This window comes from Ambystoma mexicanum, chromosome 2q (assembly GCF_040938575.1).
Source record: "Ambystoma mexicanum isolate Mex_15411 chromosome 2q, UKY_AmexF1_1, whole genome shotgun sequence".
Lineage (NCBI taxonomy): Eukaryota > Metazoa > Chordata > Amphibia > Caudata > Ambystomatidae > Ambystoma > Ambystoma mexicanum.
In genome coordinates this window covers 337032465-337058770 of record NC_090924.1, presented here as the reverse complement: position 1 = coordinate 337058770, position 26306 = coordinate 337032465, and the positions used below count along the sequence as shown (strand labels likewise).

Sequence of the window (26306 nt, the reverse complement as noted above, 5' to 3'; positions counted from 1 at the left end):
GCTGAGTCGCGGGTGTAGATGAGCTTCGTTAGAGATCCCCGGATGCAGGATATGAGGACTCGCTGTATGATGTCAATAGGAGTACCAGGGTGATTGTCCGGTGCCTGCCTGAACGCTGGGATGGCACGGCGGCTGGTAGCTTGTTGTAGCCACCGGCGGGGAGGAGGGGGCCTGCGGAGCGTCTCTCCCTCCGCTCGTTGCTCCTGATGGGTGTGCGGCCCCGCGCCCAGCGCCTTCGGGCGGGGGAGCAGTGAAAGCTCCGTTCTTCGTGCGGGGAGAGAGATGGGAGGAGCGCAGGGCTCGAAGGCTCAGACGAGGAGGATGGTCCGGGGTCACCGGTGCTCTGCTCCCGATTCTGCAGCGGTGGGTGTGTCGGTGACGGGGCTCGCCTTGGTGGTACCGCTGCAGCTGCTATGCGGCGTGCTGCCCAGGGGATCAGTCGCTGTTGGTGGCGACCACAATAAGGAGGTGCAGGATAGGGTCCGACAGTGCGGGAAAGTGAGCTGGGAGTGCTAGGCGGCTTCAGTTGCTTTAGCGCGCCTGCCCCTCCCCCTCATGGAGAAGCCTCCGTAGTTCGCCTCATAGCTCGCTTGTTCGCAAGTTCGCTTGTGCTCCATAACGGGGTCTGGCAGCGGCGGAGATTGTGTCGGCGCCACGGGCCTTGCAGGAGCTCCTAGGAAGCCGTACCAGTCATGGCGGCTCCGAGCCACGCACCCTCCAATCGTTTTTTATTGAGGTGAAGGATGTCAGGTTTGTCTGCAAGCGACCCAGGGGGATGGTTTCAAACCACTGCACCCTGGACTGAGCGACTCTGCCCCCTCCTTGCAGATGACACTTTAAACGTGGGAGAAATAAATATGGAAGAATTAGACAAATCAATCTCGTCAATTTATAACATTTTAGGAGAGAGGACAAATGTAGTGGGAAGCTCTATAGATAACTTTATAGGCAATGGTCACTATTGTAAATGCACTCTGCAATCAATGGGAAGCCAATCAGTGCTTACTTTGTGTCGGTGTTTGCCAGGGCTCAGCCCTGGCACTTATTTCTGAGCACCAACACTTATGGTCTCAGTCTCAGTTTGATTATGATGTGATGTTTTGGCAACTTTATTATTATAACTGCCAGTCACATGATAAACACCTATAGAATCAGAGCAAAATGTAAATGATGATTGTGTTTGAAGACACACTTAAGCATGTGTCTCATGTCAAGACACAACAAGTATTTTATTTTATGTGTATGTTGATTGGGATTTGTAAATCACACATCTGCCGTAGTGACCAAGTACATCCGTCATACACAGTAAGCCGGTGGGAGTTTCAGCTTTAACGCCATATATGTTGATAGCATGGGGAGCAGCCGTGGGTGGTGGCAACAGTGGGCGGGGAGCTGCCCATCCTGATGCGTCAAAAATATTTGAGCCGGGCACTTATTTCTTTTTACAAATTAAGCACTGAAGCCAATGTAAATGACATAGGATTGGAGTGACATGTGATCTATAGTCCTAGCAACATTACTTTATAGACGTTGCAGCCTTTGGAACCAATATAGATGGCATTACAACATTCACGCTTTGATCCGACTATTGCTCTAGCTATAATGACCAGGTGCAATTCACAAAGAAATAGGCGCATTTGTTTAAGAAGTTTAAGATAGTACTGTTCACACTGAATTAACCCATGTGCCGTTTGCCGAGGGAAAACAAAAATGCCCCCAAGGTGGGAGAGCCTGTGAATCTATGCACTGCACGTGTATAGTTGAGATAATTTTTTCATGGTTGTATGATCTTAATTTTAGCAATTCAGTTTTAATACCTTTCAGACTGAACCAAATTATTTTCATCCATTGCTTAATAAGAAAAAATAAGTAAGACAGTGATTATCGCAGGCCGGACTCCGTTCCACCCCTGCGCAGGACGAATGGGTGGGTTTAGTCAAATTTCACTATTGCCAGTAAACCTCAGACTAGTATGCCAACCTTGTGTCCTAACTTCCTATTTTTGGAAAAGGTGCAAAATCAGCAATTTCCAAAAATCACCTATACTAACAGCACAGAGCCGCACCTGCCCTGTGCAGGGCGAACAAGTGGTGTTGATCAGATTTCACTATCGCCAGTACACCCCACACTGGTATGCCGACCTCGAGCCAAAATATAAACCCACCAACTGTTGGGGGCTGGGGCCAACAATCGCAAAATCGTCAATCTCCCGAAACCGAATATACTGATAGCACAGGGCCGGACCCCACCCTTTGCAAGACAAATAGGTGGGGTTGGTCAAATTTCACTATCGACAGTACACCCCAGACTGGTATGCCGACCTCTGGCCAACATTTCAGCACATCAAGTGCCATGGGGCTGTAGCCAACCCTGCACATACAAACACACTTTCACAAATATATATATAGATGGATGGAATAATGCCAATGGTAATAGACCCATTAACGACAGTCGTCAAGAAGGGTGGTATATTATCTGTTAATGGAAGTGGTAGAGCACATTCGTCCAAAGACAAATTGTTTTAGTGGGTGGTGCTGGACAATCTCCTGGACAGAAGTAAATCACTGGGTAACCACATTATTATGTTTCCCTGCATGCACCTTTTGCCTTCATTTTTTTCCATATGAATTGTGGACACTACAGTTCCCAGAATGTCAATAGTGATAGTCTATTGTGAGCAGGGTTTTTCAAATGTTTTCCATTATTTTCGTTTAAGTTTCATTTTTGCTTGTTGGATACGTTCACACAGTTCTTTGGTCATAATGGCACAATTGAGCTGTTCTTAGCAATATAACAAGATGTTTCCCCTTTTGTCGATGATAATTGTGGGCACTACGCTTCCCAGAATGCCATCAGTGATAGTCCATTTTTAGTAGAAACTTCACCAAGTGCAAAGCTGGCTGGCAATTTTGCATTCAGCAGCCGAACCTTTTTGAGAAGCTGATATTTTTGCCAATGAGAATAAAGTGATATCTTGTTTTCAATAGCATTAAAATGCTAGTAGTGTTTGCATATGTAGTTTTTTTTAATCATTACAATTATCGTTTTTGAATTTTTTTTATTTATTAGGCCACTTGAAAATGGAACTGTATATCGTTCTGAAACACGTGCAAACGGTATGACAATTTAAAAAGGAATTGGATTTATTGAAAAAGCTTGAGTTGAAGTACCCATATCCTTTCTTGATCGTGGGTGCGAACAGGGCAATATAATAGTGTGTGCCCCAGTGATTTACTCAGTACATCCTCTCAGGGGTGTGCAACGTGTGGCACTCCAGATATTCTGGACTACGAATGCCAAGATCTCTCACCATTGATTATGATGTCTTGGAATGGTGGGAATTGTAGTACTAAACATCTTCAGATCCAACATTGCACAACTCTTATATATGCACCTCATTAGGATCAGGGCGGCGCATGGGTTTTCCAAGGCAAGAGGGAGGGTTTCATGTTTAAAACAAAGCTTATAATTACAACTCAAGTAACGCCCTGAAAACCAAAATAATTGATTGGCTGGTGTACTGAACAATCCTCTAATTCAGGCAAAGATGAAAGTTTGTCACAGATACTAAACCCAATCTTATTGATTTTTTAAATCCCATAAATGGTGGATTTCCTGGAGCCAATCCATAGCTGTGGAAGTGGATGGCAGAAGCTGAGTCTTATTTTCCAGTATTTTCAGTATGACAAATCTGTCTGCTAGAGTTTTGAGCAATCTCTCAATCTCGCTCACAAGCTTCTTCGTTGGAATTATCCATTGCTAAAACTGAACCAAATAAAAGCAGTGGAAGTGTGGTGTGGTAGGCGACCGGGCAGGCAGGAGCATGATGCAACCCATACCAAGGCATGGCGGCCTTGGCAGGTTGACAGCCACAGGCAAAAGAAGCAGGTCTCCAAGTATTGTTTATCATTTTTTTCTCTCAATCAGTTGGAACATTTTTCTATTGCCTTTGAGACATCAGTCACCTCAACTTGTTGATCTTCACTCTGCTAGAAAACATACCTACTGCCTGCCTGAACAAATGCTGCTTCAACAGGGGCCTGAGATGAGAAAAACCTGTTTTGGGGAATTTGACCATCCACACGGTGGGTGTGCACTCTCCTGGGCTTTTGAAATTGAAGGATGATAGATCAACCTCCGGAAAATGTGTACGGCTAATCCGCACATTTTCCTATGCTCACCGCACAACATACACATAGACCTGTGTACTCTGGGTGGACACAGCCTACAGGCACCGCCCCCTCATACTTAGTTGGAATATGACAGCCAAGAGTACATCAAGGCATCTCAGAAAGGGGAAGGCAAAACATTCCACTTGCCATGGCCCGGCTATTTAACTTTCAAAGGCTCCATGGTTCCGCCCTGTCCGTTTGTTTACCCTCTGCAGAAGGTGGCATCAATTAACATAATGAACATACTAATAGAGTATACTTCAAACAGGCCCACATGGGGCCTGGCTGCAGAGGTTAACAAAGGAGACAAAAAACCCAACAACCTTTGATATGTATCTGTGTCAACCTGAAGCCAGCTCCCACCTGTCAGTATCAATGGCAGTGACCTGTCATGTCTGGGACTATGTGTTTACAGTAGGCAACCCCTGCAGGGGGACCCCATTCAGAAGATACAAGTATGTAGATTGATAGAGACAGAAAGTCTGTTCTCACACAGCTTCAAGGGAGAACTGCCACTTTAATCATTAACCACAGAGAGCTCCATTAACTAGAGAGACCCTTTGATCCACAACAGACAAGAAGATGGGTGGAACTTAGTATTACATGTTTTCACTGCTTTACCTTTTCTGTTGCAAAGCACTCTGGTTATGACCTCATGCATACAGGAGATTGTTGGTAGAGACCCATGATTGGTTCATTAAGGTAGGCTTAGCCTGCACCAATCACCGTGGTCCATTTGACTTTAAAATAGGGATGTGCCCCTCTTTTGGGCAGATCATCTGAAGACCTCGCAAGAAGTAACAAGAACAACACAGCATTTGACCCTGGCTGAAGGTACAGTCTGCCTTATTTATTTTAACATTTATAACATTTATAAAGCGCTCACACAGCCCACAGGCATCGAGGCGCTGTTACAGGAATTGTTTGTTTTTCTTAGTTTTGTAATTGTGTTGTTTTTTTGTCTTAGTTACGTATTTATAACGCGCTTAAACACCCAGAGGTTTCTAAGCGCGGACCCGGGGATCGAACCTGTTGTTGCTTCGTGTCGTCTTGCTTCCAAGGCGCGCACGCTGCCGCTGAGCTATCCTCCCAGGACTTACAGCTACCACCAGTGAAGGAAGGGCAGTATTTCCAAAGAGGGAAGCAAGATCCCTCCGCTAAACATCTCCCAGGGAGCAGAGGGAGATACTGAATCCAGAGGACCCTCCAGCTGCTCCAGAACCGGTACCCAGCCAGCACACGACAGGCCCTGCTAGGCTCTGCAAGCAAGCTTCGTAGGTGGAAAGTGCCAGAGAGTCTCTGAACCAAGCCAAGGATAAGACTGTTGTCTGCAACACTCTCCTCAGCTTTTGGTCGCCCACCTTAAAGGACGACACGAGCCCAGTGAAAATGCTAGGAGGAGTGCATCGACAAGCATCCCCACCGACATCTGCCTTAAAGCAAATTTTCGAGCTAGTCGAGCCCTTCGAGCTGCAAATGACTGCACCGCTGACTGTTGTTACGCTGGACTCGCTCACACCATCTGAGATGCCTCGACCATTGCTTCAGACCCGCCGACCTGCACTGAGACAACCATTTCTGACCCTGAGTGCCGTGTGGGCCAGCCTGCAGCCACCTATCCAGCCTCACTCGCCAAACTGCCTGCCGCCTGATAGCCGCAGCTGTCTCCCATCTTGATCTCTGTTGCAGAAGCTGCAAGCACCCTGAAACCGGCTCTACACTGTCGAGCACCAAGAACTTCTACAAGCACAAGGTACATTGTGGTACTGTCTTCCTGGTCCTTCTCCGAAGGCCCCTAGTGACATGTTGCGACCCATTGTCCCCTTTCTTCTGAAACCAAGTATCCTTGAACTATTGCGATTAACTACTTTACCGACTACCCTCCTGTTAGTATACAGAGTGCATCCTTTTTCCTTCTTGAAACTGTCTGTCCTCTGCATTCCTTTACAGGGTGGGTTGTATTTTGTAGTGGGCTATAACTGTCTGTTGTGATAATAATAAAGCAGATATCTGTATACAACCTTGACTGGACAATCCCTTTTATCAATGGGTAATAATTGTATGTTCACTGTGTTGCAACTAACCAACAATCCACGACCTTGTGGAGATAAGACTGCCGTTCTGTCCATGTTACTAAAATTGGACAAGGACATTTATAATTTGCTTGCATTTCCAAACTGTTTGGATCCCTTCTCGTGTACTAGAGGTGTGGGGCTGATTGATGGTTAGAAACCGATATTCATCCCTTGACCACTGATGCCCCAGAGATTGATTCGTCACAGGTGTGCTCTCATAAATACAATTGTATAAATTATTCCAAAGCCTGGGTCCCAAGACTGAAAGTTTTGCATCTCCTCTGGTCTGAAAGAGAGTCCTAGCTATGAAGAGCCTGTGATCCCCCAGAGAACAATGGTCACATCCTGGGATATACCATGTGATGCTATCCTTATGATGGGCAGGAGAAGCCACATTGGTGCATTTGAATGGTACTACAGTGTTTCATCGAAGTGATCATTGGATGAAGTTACTTGTTTTTGTTCTTCTTTTTGCTATTTATAATGGGGGTCCCCCCACCATACCGCCCTACCCACGCCCCACCAACCCTCCATCCTACCCTCCTACCCATTACCCCCAAATATACAAATATCAAGAAAAATTGTTTGAAAAGGAGTTTTAATTAATGGGGTAAAGAAATCAGATTTGAGGAGCCACACTGGTCTGATTCTTTCAATAAAAGGAATAGGATTCTTTTATTAGTGTACGCAAATGAGGTCAAACTAAATTGACCACCTTATGGTCAGACCAGTGTAGCTCACGACCAAAAGACTTGGACATTGTTATGCGTGGTGTTGCAATGCACCCCTCTGTCCCGATTTGTGCTGTAAAATGCCCTGAAGTACATAATTAGTGAATGGTTTGTCCTGTCATGATGTATTTCCTGGAATCAATTGAAACCAGTCCCCAGTTACAAGATGGTACAGGTCTTTGTAACACTCTCGGCCTTCCACTCCACTAAAACCAGGCCTCCCTTTTATCTCAATTGTACCATACCCAGTAGATGAACAAGTCACTTCTTACATTGTAACGTTCTTTCGATGGGATGTTCCTCCGACGTATTCCTTATCTTTGATAGATCATCTCCCAGCTTGCTGGCCTTGGAATTTTTTTTCAGTAGAGGGCGCTGCGCGTCGACGTCCCTCGAGCCGATGTCCCTCGATGGCCTCCGTGTCGGCGCCGACGTCACCACGCGTATAAGTAGACTCGCGCAGCGTTCGTTGCTCAGTTCCGTTTTGACGTTAACAGTTGTTTTACATTAATTGGTTATTGACCTTGAAGGAGCGTAAACTGCAAACACAAGGGAAGTGTTACTGCGGGGATGGATGGGAGGGGCGATAAGGAATATGTCGGAGGAACATGCCATTGAAAGAACGTTACAAGGTAAGAAGTAACTTGTTCTTCGAAGGGATTGTGTCCTCCGACGTATTCCTTATCTTTGATAGACTCCCATAGCAGTGGTTTGCAATTGGAGGTGGGAGTAAAACGCCATGTTTCCTTTCAGGAATGAACCGAATATAATACGGCTTTGCCAAACCTAGTCTCTTGACTAGAGGAGGAATCCAGGTTGTAAAATCTTGTGAAGGTATGTGCGGACGACCATGTGGCAGCCGCACATATTTCTCGAACCGGAACCCCTCTTTGGAGGGCCGAGGAGGCTGCAATACCCCTGGTTGAATGAGCCCTAAGATTTTGAGGAGGCACTTTCCCTGCCAGTTTGTAGCATTCCAGGATTGCCAAAATAATCCATCTGGAAATGGTTCGTTTTGTTATCGGTAGTCCCAACTTGTGCCCTGAGTAACCCATGAACAGTTGGTCTGCTTGCCTAATTCTAGCAAGTCTGCTGATGTAAAAGCTCAAAGCTCGCCTTGGGTCCAGCCTATGTAGCCGTTCTTCCTCTTTCCCCGGATGGGGAGGTGGATAGAATGAAGGTAAAGTAATTTTCTGAGTGATGTGGAATTCAGAAACCACCTTTGGGAGGAAATTAGGCTTCACTTGTAGGACAACTTTGTCTTTATGAAAAATTGTATGAGGGGGTTTACAAGATAGAGCGTGTAATTCGCTCACCCTTCTAGCAGATGTTAAAGCCACTAATAAGACAGTTTTAAGGGTGAGAAATCTTAGCGAACAAGAGTGGAGTGGTTCGAAAGGAGTACCCATCAGGAAATTTAAGACTAAATTTAAATCCCATAAAGGAACCTGGAAAGGTCTTGGAGGGTAGACATTAGTTAATCCCTTTAGAAATTGTATTACTAAGGGTTATTTGAAATACGAAGGCTCCTCCACAGTGTGCTTGAAGATCGATAGCGCTGCAAGATAGCCCTTGATAGTGCCAACTTGACGGCCTGAATTTTCCAAGTAGAGTAGAAAAGATAACACCGTTGGTGTACCACATGAAAAGAGGTCGATATGCTCTTCTCTACACCAGCTGCAAAACTTGTTCCAACGGCAGCGATATAAAGACTTCGTTGCTGGCCTTCTGGCCAAAAGCAACACTTCCATGACGTCATCAGGGAGGTCCCAATCCTTGTATCTCAACCTTTCAGAAGCCAGGCGTGAAGGTTGAGGGTTCTGATGTCTGGATGGAGAACCTGACCTCCCTTCTGTGAGAGAAGATGCTCCTTGAGTGGAAGACGAATTGGAGGGCAGATGGACACGTTCTCCTTGCCCAGTCTGGGGCAATTAGGATCATGGTTCTCCGCAATCTTCTCAACCTCCTGATCATTTGAGGAATGACAGGGACTGGTGGAAACGTGTACAGGAGTGGAAACTCCCAGTCCACTACGAACGCGTCCCCTAGAGCTCCTCTCGGGGGAAATTCCCTTGAACAAAACAGATCACGCTTTCTGATTGTACTGGTAGCAAACAGATCCACTTGAGGGGTTCCCCAAAGGGCGAAGATCTCCTGAATGACTTCCTGAGCTAGTTCCCACTCGTGGGAGACTGTGCCCTGCCTGCTCAGAGCATCCGCCGTCAAGTTCTTCTCTCCGGCTAGGTGGACTGCCGATAGAGAGATTCCTTCTTGAATTGCCCAAAACCAGAGCTGCATTGCCTCTCTGCACAGTGGCAGTGATCCTACGCCTCCTCTTTTGTTGAGGTAGTGCATGGCCACTGTGTTGTCCGTCATTATCAGGACATTTTTCCCTTGTACAGATGGCAGATAAGCTTTCAGCGCTAGTCTGATTGCTCTCAGCTCTAACAGGTTGATATGTAGTCTGGACTCCGATTGAGACCAACGACCGCTGATGGTCAAGTCGTTGGTATGGGCTCCCCACCCCGTGAGTGAGGCATCTGTGACTACTGTTATCTTCGGCCATGGTTGCCAAAACAGTTCCCCCTTCAAGATGTTTTTCTGGCAGGCCCACCACTGAAGGTCTCGAGCCACCTTGTCCGGAATCTGAAGGAGGTCTGTCATTCTCCCTGAGAACTGTGACCACTGAGTTCTAAGTGCCCACTGAAGAGATCTCATTCTCAGGCGAGCCTCTGGCACAAGGAAGATGCAGGATGCCATGAGGCCTAGCAGTCTCAAAAAGCCGAAGGCTGGGAGACGTTGGGCATTTTGAAACTTGGTGACCATCTGCAGAATATCTTGAGCCCTCACCTCTGGTGGCATGGGTTTGGCCAGGGAAGTGTCCAGGACCGCTCCAATGAACTGGAGTCTCTGTGATGGTATCATCTGTGACTTCTTTAAATTGAGGGAGAAGCCCAGTTTGTGAAGGAAGTGGCAGACATAATCTAGCTGGGCCTGGACCTGTTTCGAAGATACAGCCCTGATCACCCAATCGTCCAGGTAGGAGTAGACGTGGATCCCTTCCCGCCTTAGACTTGCAGCACTACCGACATTAGCTTGGTGAAGACCCTCGGGGCGGAGGTCTGCCCAAATGGCAGAACTCGATATTGATAATGAGAGCCGCCAATTGCGAACCTCAGGTATGTCCTGTGTTTGAGATGGATTGGCACATGGAAATAAGCATCCTGGAGGTCCAGAGATACCAGTCAGTCCTGGAGCTGGAGGGCCTGAAGGATCTGAGAGAGAGTTACCATCTTGAACTTGTCCTTCCTGAGGAACTTGTTCAATTCTCGTAAGTCCAAGATAGGTCTCAGTCCTCCGTCTTTCTTCGGTATGACGAAGTAGGGGGAGTACCAGCCCTTGTTCCTCTCTGCTACAGGTACCGGTTCTATGGCACCTTTCTCTAGCAGGTCTACAATTTCCTGCAAGAGGAGCGGATCTGGAACTTTCAGAGAGCTGTTCCCCGGTGGATGACTCTGAGGGATGCGTAGAAAAGGCAGGCAGTAACCTTGGGCAACTGTCTCCAATGCCCAAGCATCTGACTTAATAGCCTGCCATTCTGTCAGATGGTTAGTTAACCTTCCCCCTACAGGTGTTTTGTGTGAAAAGACCTCAAAGTGGTTTGGGGGCGGCTGATGCAGATGCAGAGGGTAAAGAGGTGCCTGCTGCTGCTGCGGCCTTAGTACTTTTGACCCGTCCACCTCGGGTGGATCTCTTTTGGCCTCTTTGAGCCGGCTGTCCTCTGCCTCTCCCGAATGCGGAGTAATAGCGAAAGGACTTTCCTCTCCCAGAGGTTCCTGAGGGGCGAAAAGGAGTTTGGCGGATTGCAGCTCCTAAAGATTTTGCTGCTGCTTTAGATGTTTGCAACCTTTCCAGACTGTCATCAGCCTTTTTACCTAAAAAAGAAGAGCCTTCAAAGGGCATATTCAAAAGTCTGGCCTGTACACCTGGAGCAAAGCCAGACTTTCGTAACCACGCATGCCTGCAGATTCTAGTACTTGCCGCCATGGCCCTGCTGATACTGTCAGTGGAATCGATGCCAGTTTGAAGAGATTCGCACATGGCATCTTTGCCATCTTTAATGATGTTAAGGAAGGCGTCCCTTTCTTCTCCTTCCAGTATGCAGTCAGCCGCAGATGAAGCACACTCCCACAGTGTGTGACTAAACCTGGCGAGCGTACAAGTGGCATTGATGGATTTCAACACCATACTACAAGCAGAAAAGACTATTTTTGCCATAGAATCGTACCTTTTGTCATCCCTGTCCTGTGGAACAGTGGGATAAGCGGATCTGCTGCTTGATGAAGTTGACGCTTGAACCACCAGGCTCTCTGGAGTCGGGTGTTTTGATAAATATTCAGGGTCAGCTGCAGCTACCCTATACTTGGCTGACAATTTTTTATTTACTGCAGGGAAAACCTCAGGGGGTTCCCAATTTGATGACATTTTCCTTTGAAAAGCTGTATGGAAAGGAACCATATGATCCTCCTGTGGACCTTTATCTAGAATGTCTGTAAGGTCATCCTGTTGAAAAACAGGTGAAGGCGCAGACCAACCCATGAATTCAATCATTCTTGCCATCGGGCTTCTATAGGGGGTTTCAGCATGTTCCCCTGGGTCTGGTTGGGCAAATTCCACTTCTGGGGAAGTGTCCAACCCACTTGCCTCATGTAAGGATTCCTGTAGGTCTTTCAACCTTCTTTCCTCAGAGGTAAAAACCTCTGAAACAGGTGGTGTGGTCCTCTGCAGCCCGAGGGTCTTTCTTGATCAGAATCTTCCCCTTCTTCATAGATTGAAGATAAGGTTCTGGGGTACTCTGACCTCGGAAATGGTGTAAAACCCATTTCTAAAGCAGAAGGAGCCAAACTTGTCATTATTGGCCAGGAAAAAGTTGATGTCGTCGACGCCGATGTGAAAGGCTTCGAAGGCGCCGACGAAGGCGTCGAGAAAACTGGAAGAGGCCTCGAGGAACTCGAGAGGATCGGGATCCTGCTCGAGGATGTCGACGACGTTCTCAGAGTCGTGCTGGAGGTCCTGGGTATAACCGTTGGCTGTGAAGTAGCTGTGGTTTTTTCTTTTATCGGCGTCGATGTCGGCGTCGACGATGGTGTCGATTCGATCGACCCACGCCTCGAAGAACCCTTCGATAACGGCGTCGATGGCGCCGATCTATGAGTCGAAGGGACCTTCGACGATGGCGTCGAAGATGCTGCCTTGCTACCCGATGGCCCGTGGCGCTCTCGGGTGGACTCTTTCGCTGGGTGCAACGACTTGCAGCGTTTCGATTTTTGGGTCTTTCACCCAGGGTATCACCCTCAGCTGTCTTCGAGGGGGTTGAGGCCGCTTTCTCGAAGACGCTCAGCATCTTTTTCCTGAATTCCCCCCACTCAGCATGAGAGCTGTGTTTTGTGGGGCAGGAGACCCTTTCCGGGGAAACAGAAGATGACGAGGAAGGGGATCTTCGACGTCTCTTTTTTGAGTGTCTAGATCTTGACGACTGGTGGGAGCTACTTCGAGACCTAGATTGGGAATACTTTCGACGGCGAGGAGACGAATGCCTCGACTCCGCCGAAGAAACTTTGGAGGAGGTTTTAACTGACTTACCTCTCTCGAGCTTCCCCTTGCACTCCTTTAAGGCTTTCGCCGTCATGGACATGCAGTCCTCACACTCCGAACAATGGTGCTCGACTCCCAAGCACCACAAACAGATCCTGTGAGGATCCATTAGTGACATTTTCTTTCCGTAGCCTCGACATTTTTTGAAGCCGGACCGCGGAGTCGTCGGTTCGGATGAAGAAGCCATCGAGTACGAGTTGGTTCTCTCGAGGAATTATAAGAGGTTTATCTGACTGAACTGAGCAACGATATTCTGAGGCCCCACAAAGCAGGGAAAAATGGAACTGGGCAACAGACGCTGTGCGAGTCTACTTATACGCGTGGTGACGTCGGCGCCGATACGGAGGCCGTCGAGGGACATCGGCTCGAGGGACGTCGACACGCAGCGCCCTCTACTGAAAAAAGATTTCCGAGGCCAGCAAGCTGGGAGATGATCTATCAAAGATAAGGAATATGTCGGAGGACACAATCCCTTCGAATGTGGGAACTGCAGCTGTGTGCATCACAGGCATAGCAGCTTGCATTGTGTACTGCAGAGGGAAACAGTGCATAAGAGGATCATTGAGGTGTGGGTCAGAACCATCCGTTTCCCCGATTTACCCGATGTACCCTATATGACCGAGCCACAGGTTGCTGAGTACCTGCAAGGGCCCAATTTTGGCCAGAATTGTTCCACTTTCATCAATACAGTCTAAAAACGTGGATGTCTTTCCTAGGTCTCCACACCTGACTGCTTGTGAACATAATGACTGCACCTGACATATCCCTTTGATTTACCCCCTCTTTCACTTTTATTCTTCTTGTAGTTAACCTTAGCATCTTCCTTTAAAAATCAACTCTAGTATCCAATGGGTTTGCTTACTCTTTGAATCACCTGTCTCTGATGTCTGAGAACATAGGACAACCTCCACGCTCTTGCCGTTGTGTAGGGGGGCACGCGACAGGGATGGCCTCTGCCCCCCTTCTTGTTCATTATTGCCATCAAACCACTTGCTACGCAACTTCAAACGTCTCCAACTTGGGCTGGTTTCCATTGGTCATTGGGATGGGAAGACAAGGTCTTGTTGTATGCTGATGACCTGTTGATATATCTAGGTACTCCGGCTCACTCTTGTCTGATAGTGACAGACTGCGGGAATACGAAACATTTAGCTGGCTATGGGTGAATTGGAGCAAATCTTTACTTTTTCCAATTCAGGGCAATAACCAGGTGATCCCTCCCCACTGCTCATCTGGAGCAGAGAAGGTAGGGTACCAATACTTGAGCACTCACAATGGCCTGGAAGACACTCAGTTCCCCTCTCGTAACCTCTACCCCATCACAGAATGCTTTCTAAGGCATGTTCAGCATTGGAAAATCCCTTCCTCTAATCCTGTTAGTGAGGGCTGCCTTGTTCAAGATGCTGACGTGTCCCAGGTACTTGTATATTCTGTAAAACACCACCCTAAAGATTCCCAGATATGAATTTGACAAGATTGATATGGCCCTATTGTCGGGTAGTAAACAACCTCGGATTGTCCTCACCACACTACCACGCTCAGTCTGGGAGGGTGGAATCAGTTTGCCACATATCCGATGCTATTACTGGGTGAGTCAGCTGGTGACAATCGATGATTGGCTCCATGGGGGCCCCCATCAACGAACATCAGCGCCGAAACGATGTGGATGGAGGGAGTTCATCCGATTTGCATCCTCTAGCGGCAGCAGCCGAGACAGACTCCCCCTCCATTAATGACCCAGCACATACTGCAGGTATCGAAGGAGGTTCACAAACATATTAGTTGTGTCAGTAGGCTCACATTGGTGCAGCCGCTTCGGGAGAATGCAATGCTGCCAGAAGTGAATAAACTGCAAGTATTTGCGGTATTGGTAGATGCCAATGTTCAGACGCTCATTGATTTGATCAAAGAGGGTAACATCACACCATTTGCAGAGCTACAGCGATCATACGGATTACCCAATACTGAACGATATCACCATTTACAAATGTCACATGCATTGTGCGCACAGATCACAGACCTCACAGAAATCTCACAAAGCTCCCCTTTCCAAAATAATGTGCTACCGGAGCATATAACTACCAGAGCCACCTCTACAATATACCAGGTCATAGCCTCTTTTGCAACATCAGAATTATCCAATCTTAAAACTAGCTGGGAGGTGGAAGTGGGACTCATCAAACCAGAGGTATGGGTGGAAGCCCTGATGTTTCCCAGAGAAGTTGCGATTTCCTCTAGATTTCAGCATGTGCAATTCAAAATTCTGCATCGGGTGTATTACTCTTGTGTCTTACTTTTTCGATGGGGTCGCACTGACAGCTCACTCTGTTTGAGATGTGGGTGGAAGAAGGCACCTTTTTCCACATTCTCTGGGATTGTCCGCAAATCCACCGCTTCTGGACTGCATGCCGCAATAAACTAACGGCAATACGAGGGACGGAAATACCCTGTGAACCCAAATGATTACTTTTAGGGATATGGGGTGAGAATTCATACAATCGCTATGAGAATTTGTTTTTGTCCTCTACGGTTGGCCTCATAAAAAGTAATATCGCTATGAAGTAGGGTGCCCCGGGGCGCCCTAAATATAGACAATGGGTGACTGAAGTAGACATTTGTTTGTCCCTTGAAAAGCGCATACATACTGCAAGGGGATGTCCCGAAAAGGCGGACAAAATCTGGCGCAGGTGGGAGGAGGGAGGTTAGGTATTTCTGATGGAGTGGGATATAGGTCGATGTCTATACTGAATAGTGCATGGACACAACAGCCGACTGTATTATGCGTCAGAACCTGTGATACGGTGTAGCCAATCATGTTTTTGTTATGTTATAAAAATCTATAAAATTGTTTTATAAAAATCTCCAACCACTCCATGTTCTCAACATCTCTCCAGCCACTGCGCGTTCTCAACATCTCACTATTCCTGGCACGTCCCTTGGCTGTACCTCTCGCTGTGCTTCACCTGGCCCTGCACTTTTATCTCCACTCCATGCTCATCCCATCTGTGTGCTTGAATGCACTGTGCTGAAACCCCCGTGCATGCTTAACATCTTCCAGTAGTAACCACTTCCTGCACTGCCATTCGGCTGCCCATATTGTGGTCGTGCATTCTGCGCCGCAGAGGGCCTGATTCTTCTGCGCTGTCACTGATCCTCTACATTATTCTTGCAGAGTGGAATTAACGCCCACATCAGGAACACCTACAGCCAGACTGCATTGGATATCGTGAACCAGTTCACGGGCACCCAAGCCAGCAAAGAAATCAAGCAGATGCTCAGAGGTAAGGAGGGAGAACAAAGGGGTGTCACATTCAATTGTGCCATGAGCACACCGCCCAGGGACTGCCATCAGTCACGCACTAAGGTCCACCGGAAGCCAGCCCTGGCCAAGATTGCCCAACTCTACGATAAGTGGTTTCATTGATTAATACCCCCCATATCCCTCACTATTTGGCATGCTATCTTGGTGCCTGTAAGACCCGCTCATACGTAACCTGTGAAGGAAAGCGCTGAATACCACATTAGGAGGGTCCATGTCATTTCGCCGACCCCCTTTTTTCCGACGGATGTTTTGCCAAAAAAGTTAACTTACATTTTTTTCTACATTTTTTGGGGGGTTCCCTCCAGCTCCCCTTTATTCCATAGTTCTTCCTCCAACCTTTTATTTACCCTTTCCCACCCCCCCAAAAAATGTCAATGGAAATGTTCGGCAAAACTCCCGCAGCAAAGTACCGGTCGGAAAAACGGGTGTTGGCAAAAGGACGCAATACCATTAAGAGATGCCTTAAAACAAGTGCTATTGGTTGCCATGCGTCCCCCTTCAGAGCAGCTGTAAGCCAATTCTCAATCATCGCCCATGTGGGACACCTTTAGATGCATCATTATCGGAGCACCTTGGATGCCAAGTGCACAGCGCTGATCTAGGCCAATGGGAGCCATGTCGCTTGCCTATACTGCATCGAAAATGGCATTTATATTTGTAATGCACCAAACATGCAAATACAAATTTACTTCTGGGCACGGAGAGGGGAGAAATAGTGAGGAGGAGGAAAAGGGGAGAGGGTGGGTGGTTAAGACAATCAAGAGAGCAGAGGGGAAGGTGGGCCATTCACAGAAAACTGAAGTCAACATTCCCTGAGGCGGCAAAGTCCTGGAAGGGGACGGCCATAACTGGAAGCGTCCTTGGGGGACTAGCAGAGGCGTAGACAGGGTAGGGCCTGAATGGGCAAGGCCCACCCTAAATCTGCAAATGCCCTCTCAACAGCACTGTGTGGGCATTTACAGATGTTACTGTCACTGGGGTGGGCCCAACTACATTAGCTTCAAGCCCCACCTGTTAGAGTTCCCTGGCTAGGCCTCTGGAGACTGGTTGCTTAAGGCTCTTTCTGGTCATACGATGGTTAGCCAAGTTTTTGAGATCCTAGCTTAGCATGTTCCAAAGTTGTGGGCCTTGAGTGGTTGGGGTTTTGTTTCCTTTGTTATTTGTTTGTCGTGTGGGCTTTTGATAGTTTCGTGGATGACGAGGATCATCATGTTTTGAAGGTGTGTAGTGTTCGATAGTATCGTTCAGATATTGGGGGCCTTTCTTCCAGTACCTCTTATGGATCTTCCAACGCAACCTGATATCGATGTTATGAGAAGCCAGTGGAGGATGCTCATTGCTAGTGTAATGTGATCACGTGGTTTAAGACTAAGCATCAATTGTGTAGCTCATTATTCTGAGTTGGCTTTTAGTTGTTTTTTCTGGACAAAGGGTGAGGCCATTACAGTAGTCATATCCTTTTTTATAGGGTGGGGTCTTGAGCTAAATTAATGTTGTGGTTTATTTTAAGCAAGGAGAGGTCCCTTCTCAATAGGTGTAAGAGGTTTTGTGTGTTGTATGTTAGATGCAGAGCGCTGCTAGAGGGGGGCTGAGGGGACAATAGCCCCGGGTCTTTGGGTTGTAGCCCCGGATAGAAGCTCAGGTGCTACAACCAAAACACAAGATAGCCCCGAGTCCCGCCAGTCCCGACATTAGCGTAGCCCCTGATCTTTTCCAGAGCTAGCAACAGATGGTATACATGTGGGGTATGCATAATCATTCTGTGTGCGTCAAGAACCTGAATGTTTTGCTATCTGCATTTGTATTGTAGCGTTTGCTTAAACGGTACGCCAATGGAATGGTAGGCGATGATTTGGTGTAGGTCACGATTACTGTCTTGCCACTGTTTGAGCATAACTCGTTCTAACAAACAATCAGCTGTGACATTCTCATTGCCTTAATCTGTTGGTGATTTAAGTAGGATTCCAGTATCGTTGGCTAGATTTGGTACACGCAGGTGGATTTTTCAGTCATACTGGCGGAATTGCCCAGCATGCATTGAAGGTCCAAGACGATGGGGAGGACCTTGGTGGACACCATAAGTTGGTAGGGATGTTTGAGGCAAAGGACATCTCTGCACCTATTATCAGTTAGGTTCCAAGGACAGAAACACTACCACTAATGAATGCAGCAGGGACAGCGGCAGAAAGATTCTATGGCATATTGGTTGGGCTCGTTCTCGTGATCCCGATGTGCCACTGCAAACGCTGAACACGGATCAGTGAATTACCCAATGTGTGTGAAGAAGGATGTGAAAATTGGGGGTCCATCCAGATGTTCGTGTTTTTGGTTGCGTGCATAGGGTGAATCCATGGTGAAGGCTGTTGCGCGTACACGAGTTTCAACGTTTGCAGTGCTCCAATGCATTTTACACATATCCAGTAATTGCTTTGAAAATTCCAAAAATGTTTACCAATTTGTCTTTGCAAACACATGACATTGGTGATGCACGTTTGAGAAGACTTCTTTTCATTGTGGTGTACATAAGTCTTTTTACTGTTTCTATTAGTAATATATTTCCACAAACCGAAGTTGCAGGTATTTTTGGAACTTTTAAAATAATTAGTGGGTTTGTAGAGTCCAGGTATTTACTTTATTCTTGTTTATTAGAGTAACATGCAATCAACAACTGCAAACACCAAAATAATTGGCTTTTTAGTTTGGGCAGCGCCACCTATAAGCCAAACTATTGCATTAGAATAAATATAAGGAGAAATAGCATTTGAGGAGGGGCACAAAGCTTACAGGTGCTGTTTGATTATTTGCCCACCCATTGACTGCCCATGGCTATGCTTTTCCCTATGGCCATTCCCACCCAGTTCCTGACCCTTTTCACCCAAAACACCTCCTCATGGGAACTCTTTAAGCTCACTTTAACCGAGCTTTACCATCAAGCTTTGCCCTGAAAGTGCCTGCCAGTGTTTTTCAAAGCTGTAGTTTGAGAGTTAATAACTCAGCTGGAGCTGTAAACCTGCTACTGGTGTAATAAAAATGCCTTAGCCAGTGCCAGGTCTGCCTTCAGCCACTCCATTTTATAAGCACTATACGTGTCCTTCACTGAAGTCCTGTAAAAAACAGGAATTGGCAAAGTCAACAGTTTTGGCTTGTGTATAAATATTATGTATTTCCATAGTTCCATGAATCAGACTTTGCAAGTGCAAAGTCACTTTGAACCGTGCAAATAATTCCATGAATCGGGCCCAGAGTGTCTAAACAGCGTTTATAGACAGAGACCTGAAAGACTATTTTTCAGAACGATTACAGTGAATCCTGAAACTGTAGCGCTAATTCAGTCCAACAACGCATTTCTGATCCATGCCTGTGTATTCAAGAATATATTTGCAAAATTAAGCGCTACCACTATAGCTGTTTAGGTTGGTAATTTAATAGTTTGACTGACAATTCGCAAAAGCGCCTAAACATACACAAAACTGCTACTTAAAGCCGAATTATGTTTCTTTGTACCTGTAACTGTCACACTGTATAAAGAAAGAATGTGTGAGACAGAGAGGGAGAGAACTATAGAGACCAAGGGCCTGATTCATGGAATATTTTGCACTGTGCAAAGTACTTTTCACTGGTGCAAAGTGACTTTGCACTGTCAACAAACACCCTGATTAATGGAACAGTGCAAAGTGTCTTCACTTTGCACGGAAAAAAGACACTTTGCACTGTCTTTGCACTGTTCCGTGAATCAGGGTGTTTGCTGGCAGTGCAAAGTCACTTTGCACCAGTGAAAAGTACTTTGCACTGTGCAACATATTCCATGAATCAGGCCCAAGGAGGGGAGGACAACAAAATCACCACTCCTACCTTTCGTGCGCAGAGATGGTAGTCACCAGCATTTGAGTTTAAATCTTTTAATATTGCCCGACCCTCAAAAGGAAAACATAGCCCATTGACTTGAGCCTGTCATAATAATAGCAAGGAATGATGACCCTCTTCAGAAAGGCAGAGGGGGCACTTCAAACAGTGGGACGGTCCATGTCATATATATGGGAAGCTGGAGGTCGTGCTTGAGAGCCCTGTCTCTACCCTAATTCAGCAGCAGCTCAACTAGATCTCTCTGGAATGATCCCACAGGCAGCGGAGAGTCTGCAGAGGTGCGCCTGCAGGGTGCAAAGCACAAGCTTCCATCCCAGTGTTCCAAGGGGAGTGATGCTGTGGATCACTGACCCCCACAGCACACCAGTGCGTGGTCTTGTAGCCGAGCAACAGCGCTGTCCCAGCCAAAAGAGAAAGACGTACACTGAGGCTCATTCCGACCCTGCCGGTAATGGCAGTAGAGCCACCAGGATACAGGCAAATGGGGATAATACCGTTTCCGGCACCCGGTCCGCAGCATTGCCACCGGATTTCGGGTGCCGGCAGAGCGGTGTTGATTCCCATATGCTCCAGGAGGGGATATGAGGTTGTTACCATGGTGGTAAAAGGGCTTTTTTGGCCAGGAGGGCGCCTGGGTTACCTCCACCTGGAGGTAACCCAGGCGCCCTCCGTAGTCAGGCGGTCCGGTCAAGTGCACACCGCCCGACTCAGAATGAGCCCTATTGTCCTTTTGACAGCAGCAGCAGTATAATTATAATGGTTCTTTTAATACCAACGAGTGGTTTCAAAGCACGGGATCGGGATCCGAACCTGTGTTGCTGCGTTGTCCTGCCCCCAAGACAAACGCGTTGCCCCTGAGCTATCCTCCCTCCCCAGTGACAAAGGGCTATTCAAGAGCACACCAGCACTTGGTTTAAACCACAGCCAACAGCATAGCAGCACCTTGCCTCACATGAATGAATGGTGGCAGCCTATCTAGTAGATGTCATAGAACACCAAGGCGCCTTGTTCCACGAACAAGCAACATGAAAGTGGCACAGTGTTAGATTAAAGCCCAGTGAGCACTGCAGCATCAAGTCTCAGATATCTGAGAGCACAGTGGTTCTGTTTCTCATCAGCACCCACTGGCACAGTGGCAGCAGCGCCATTCCTCATCTACATCCAATAGCACAAAAAAAGCATGTTTCTATAATGCCCACAACCACACCGGCACAGAGTCAAGCACTCCTTAACTCACACATTCCCTGGTTTTGCCTGCACTGGGTGATACCACTTTCCTAGTTGACTTGTGTCTGCCTCCTATTAGACCTGAACTGTCTCAACTCAGCTGCAGATTATTTTGGAAAGAGCAGGCCTTTTAAGTAGAAGGGGCTAAGAGGCAGGCAAGATGGGCGCACATCGTGCAAACTCCTTGGTATCTTAATTCAACTCTAATTCCAGGATTTCTAGAAGTCAGAGCTCCCAGCTGCAGAGGCGAAAGGATAAGGAGCTCACCATGGGCCTGGCGAGCCGGTGACATCTAGGGAGAGGAGGAGAGCCAGGTGATCCAACAGGGCATTGTCACAAGCAACGGTGTGTCATCAGCATATGACTCGCAATCAAAAGACGCCCCAAAACGCTGTTTAATTGGCATTAAAAGACAGGGGTTGGATTAAAGCAATGGTATTAACCAAGAGTGGGGCAACAAGGATATGGCTTTGCAACATTGCAGATGTTAAAGGAAACCACTGGGAATGGGAAACGTTCAAAGAGGAAAACCTTTTCTAAAATAGGACCCAGGTCGCAAGTCTAAGTCTCCAAATCCACAACAATGTGGGTTTAGGATGGGAGAGAGGCTCTTGGGGAACTCCCATATACTGCCTGCAGCTTCAGCATCATACACGCGGCCCACGCACTTCCACCTAACTGCACCCTGCACCCTGCGTGACGGCCAGGGCTGGGAAGCTGGAAGATCTCGTCTAGATCACGGGTGATACATTATTATTATTGTAAGGTTTATAAAGCGCGGACTATTGCCCGAAGGCATCTAGGCGCTGAGAGGGAGAGCAGCTTACACACAAAGAAACAAGCCTCAGAGTAAACTAAGAAGCAAAGAAAGAGCTGAATAAGTGAGTTTTTAAGGCTGTCCTGAAGGGGAAATATTCAGCCACAGCTCTCAGATATAGCACAAGGGCATTTCCCAGACTGGGGGCCAGCACTGAAAAGGAGCACCCCCCAGGCGCTTTCAATGACATTTTGGGATTTTGAGGAGGACATGCATTTCGGAACGGAGACTGTGTACTGGACAATAACTTTCCAGTTTCCTTGTCAAATAGTGAGGGCCAACATTATGGAGGGCTCAATGGACAGTCAGAATCTTAAACTCGATCCACGGTCCCACCGGGAGCCAGTGGAGCCGATGAAGAAGAGCGACAGAAGGAGTCAGATGAGGAGCTTTAAGCGCCAAGCGCGCTGCTGAATTATGAAGGACTTGCAGCTGCTGGATCTGGTACTTTGGTTGTCCCAAATAGATCACATTACAATACTCTAAAGAGCCCATTATACATACTATACAGTTTTACAAAGGAAGCAGGGGAAGAAATGTTCTCAGAGCTTTCAATTTACCAAAGCCAGCACTACATATGGAAGAAATCTAGACTTCCCGTGATCCGTTGGGAAGGAGTTTCACTCCAAGGCTCTTAACCGAAGCACTAGGGGAAGGACATGGGCTGAGAGATTCAGGCCAATATTGGGAATTCCAGAGGTGGTCGCTTCCCTGGGGCCCAACCACCAGTACCTAGTTGCAGCCAATTGGCCGCTATCCAGGAACTCACTTTCTCCAGGCAGTCACGCAGCTTCTTGGGAGATGCAGCTTGAAAAGAGTCCAGCCCAAAGATCAGCTGCATATCATCCGCATAGGAATAAAAGAGTACTCTGCACTCTGTAATGAGGTTAGCAAGCATTCGAACATACTAAATAAACAAAAGAGGAGATAAAGCCGACCCCTTTGGGACTCTGCAAGACAACTCCATCAGAGAAGAAAAAACACGCTTGAAAGGATACTGTTTGGGAGCGGCCTTCCAAAAAAGACGACAACCATGCCAAGAGAAAGCCGGTGACACCAGCTTGCTCCAGCTGAGTTAATAAAATGTCATGATCGACTGTATCAAAGGCCGCAGAGAGATCCAGCAGAATAAGAACTCTGGTCTTTCTGCGGTCCTAGAGCAGCGCAAGATCATCCAGCAACAATATCAGTACGGACTCATTCCCCATCTTGGGACGGAAGCCCAATTGAAAAGTGTGGAGACAATAATTATCGTTAAGAAATCTCAAAACCTCGAAATCTGAGGTGTAATTACCACCTCTAGCAGCTTCAGCGCATCTCAAAGTATGCCTTTTGATGGCAGGGAGTGGGATTGCAGGCTACTCTGGTTACAAAAAATGAGCATAGATGCCGGTGAGGGCAGAGCAGGGACCCCACGGTCTGGCGGACACTCATCTACACGTACAGTGTTTCGCTGCTTACCACCTCAGCACATATTTACTGTACTGTGGTGTGCAATTCCACAGTGCATGGCACTTTGATCATGCACTGGCAAACCAGCAATGTCTGAAAGTCATGGTTTCTTATTTCCTGAATGTGTGGTTGCTTAGTAGAAGCAATGTGCCAGCAAGGCTGCGTGTGGTGCACAGCCCCACGGTGTGGGCTTTGGGGACAGTCGAGGTCCTGGACAGGCAAAGCCATCTTCAGAGAGATTGTCTATCAGCACTGCATGCAGCTACAATACTCCCACTCAGTTCCCATTGAAGTGGCTTTGGATGCATTTGGGTTGCATATGCACTTTTATATTATGGAGTTGATTCAATGAGTTGACCATAGCTCCCACAGAGGTGGTGGGATCGCACTCATCAATACATTCTCTTGGTCTTCATCCAATTTCGAATGTTTGACTTAGTGTGGTATTTCTCAGTTATGTACTTTTAAACTGATATTTTTCCTCATTTAAAGTATGGGTATGCTATGCAGCCCCTGGCCCTGCTAATACATGCTGGAATTATTTGAATGATTTGAACACATTTCTAGCTGATAAGGTGCCTAAACACATACAGATCTTGTTAATTGGGGATTTCAATATATGGCATGAAACAACTGACAAACCAAACACAGCCAAATTAGCCGAGACTATCTACAGTCATGACTCGCTATCGTTAACTTAATCCTCTTCTCATCGGATTGGTCATAATCTGGGTCTGATTTTGGATAGAAGCTCTGAAATGTTATCCTTCTTTCTTCATCAGATCAATTCACCAGGATCTTTGGTTTTAATATCGGTTTGGTCTCTTTTCTTAGTTGCTCCCCTGTCGACAACCAATCTCTGTCAAGTGAAAACTAGGATTTAGATACCATTCTGGGTGAAGAAATGCTATCTGTTCTTCCTCCACCTGATTTGCACTTCTCCTGTGAGCAATATTTTCCTCATGCATGCAAGGGCTGGATTTAGTTTATGGTCGTATTGCTCCTTTGTCTTTTTCAAGCCTAGAAAGCATTCCCAACCATGGCATACGCCCTCTCTTCCGGCCTTAAAGCAGGAGTCCCACATGGAAGAGAAAATCCAAGGAAATCTGGGGACTCCCTTTCTTGTGATTCAACTAAGTTAGCTCTTACTATTTATAAGGTGGCTGCCTTTTCCTCGAAGTCCTCCTTTGTCCAGAATCATATTAACACTGCCCTTAACAAACCTAAAGAACGTTTTGGCATAATAGAAAACGTAATTAATCCCCCTAGATTATCCTCCCCCATATTATCCTCTGAGAGCCTTAACAACGTTTTTGCTGCTAAAATTAAAATGCCTAGGACGACACCGGCAATACTTCATCCGTGTGTGCATTATGCTCTTTTTACCCTGGTCATGCTAAGGTCAACTTTGTATTTTCACTGGCATCCGGAGATCTTGTTTTTACCACCTTCTTGCATTAAAACCCACTAACCATGAATTTGATGTTCTGCCTCCACGCATCGTTCTTAGCCACACCAACTCATCAGTCAACGTTGTTACTGCGTTTATGAATCTATTTCCCACGGGTATTTCCCTACTTCCCTAAAAGTCTCGACAGGCACCCCTCTACTCGTAAAGCCTATGGTTGACCGACTCTAGCTTGCTACAGAATGATTGCCCTACTGCAGGATTGCCTTGAGAGGCCAACATTTTAGAGTAGGTGGTGACCCTTCAACTACAGTAACACAGTTAAATGTCAGACTCTTGACGCCTTACAGCCTGGTCTTCGCCCCTTGCATGGGACCGAAACAGCACTGGCTGCTGTTTGATATGTCACTCCGAGTCAAGCTGACGAGGACCGCCTTGCTCTATTATTTTGCTAGATATATCTGCAGTCTTTGATAGGGTCAATTCCAAAATGCTTCTCTCTAGGTGGTCTGACATTGCTGGGCTGTCTGACCAAGTCTTCTCCTGGTTTCACTCCTTCTTGGAAGGTCGTTCCCAACTTGTTAAAGTGAGTAACATCTCATCCAGCCCCATTGCTGGGGCGTGCCTCAAGGTTTCCCTTCAACACCGCTTCTCTTTAACATTTCCATTCAACCTATCGTGTCAATCTTTTCCAAATATAACCCCCAAGACCACTTGTATGCAGATGACCCTCAGATTTATATTCGGGTTAGCAATTCAGCAGACGCGTTTCTGTCTCTACTTGCATGAATGAAGTTAGGCATTGGAGAACCAAGAACACATTTCAACTAAATCCTGCAAAAACTGAGATAATACTATTTCAACCTAAAGATGTGTTAGACAATCCATCTCGAGGAGCAGATCCTCCTTTTCTTTTTGCTCTTCCTTCTCTATTTGAAAATAGAGTACACATCTGGGTAGTCCAATTTGGAGTGAGAACAGCGAGTATGAGACACAGTGAAGTCTGTTTTATTCACACGTCGCATACTCCGCCATGTCCTTCCTTTAATTCCCTCAGTGAATCTTTCTTCGGCTGTTTGGTATTATGGCTCACTCTAAATTAGATTACGCTAATGCATTTTTGGCAGGTATCTCTGAATCAACTCGTCTAACTTCAACTGGCTCAACAAGCTGTAGTCACACTTATATTTTATAGGCCCGAGTTTTCTTCCATTTCTCATTGTCGTAAATCTCTTTAATGGCTCGCGATCAGGCAGAGCATTCATTTTTAAAATACTCTGCTTAGTTTTCGAATGTGTCCATGGATTGGGAGCATCATACTCATCACACAATATCTACTTCGATCCTCATACACGTACCCTTAGGTTTGCCAGTCAACAGCTGTTGCTTCTTCCCGACTCCTGCTGCAAGTCTAGAGGGGCCAGCCGCTTCCCGCCCTAGATCCTCGTTTATGAAATTGCGTCCCTTCCCATATTCGAAATATTACATCTCTATTATTGTTTTGAAAACCTCTTAAAACCTATCTTTTTATGTAATCTTTAGTTTTTACGTTCTTCTTCTTTTTCTGTTAATGTTATTCACGT

General features: G+C 46.7%; 1 protein-coding gene across 6 annotated transcripts in view; it reads left to right on the top strand.

The window, feature by feature from the left end:
• CASKIN1 (CASK interacting protein 1) overlaps positions 1-26306 on the top strand; it is a 1401469-nt gene that overhangs the window by 887060 nt on the left and 488103 nt on the right. For all 6 annotated transcript variants that reach the window (XM_069647339.1, XM_069647342.1, XM_069647341.1 and 3 more), the window contains exon 8: positions 15806-15914. In XM_069647339.1, coding sequence (XP_069503440.1) covers positions 15806-15914 — 109 coding nt within the window. The remainder of the gene's footprint in view (positions 1-15805; positions 15915-26306) is intronic.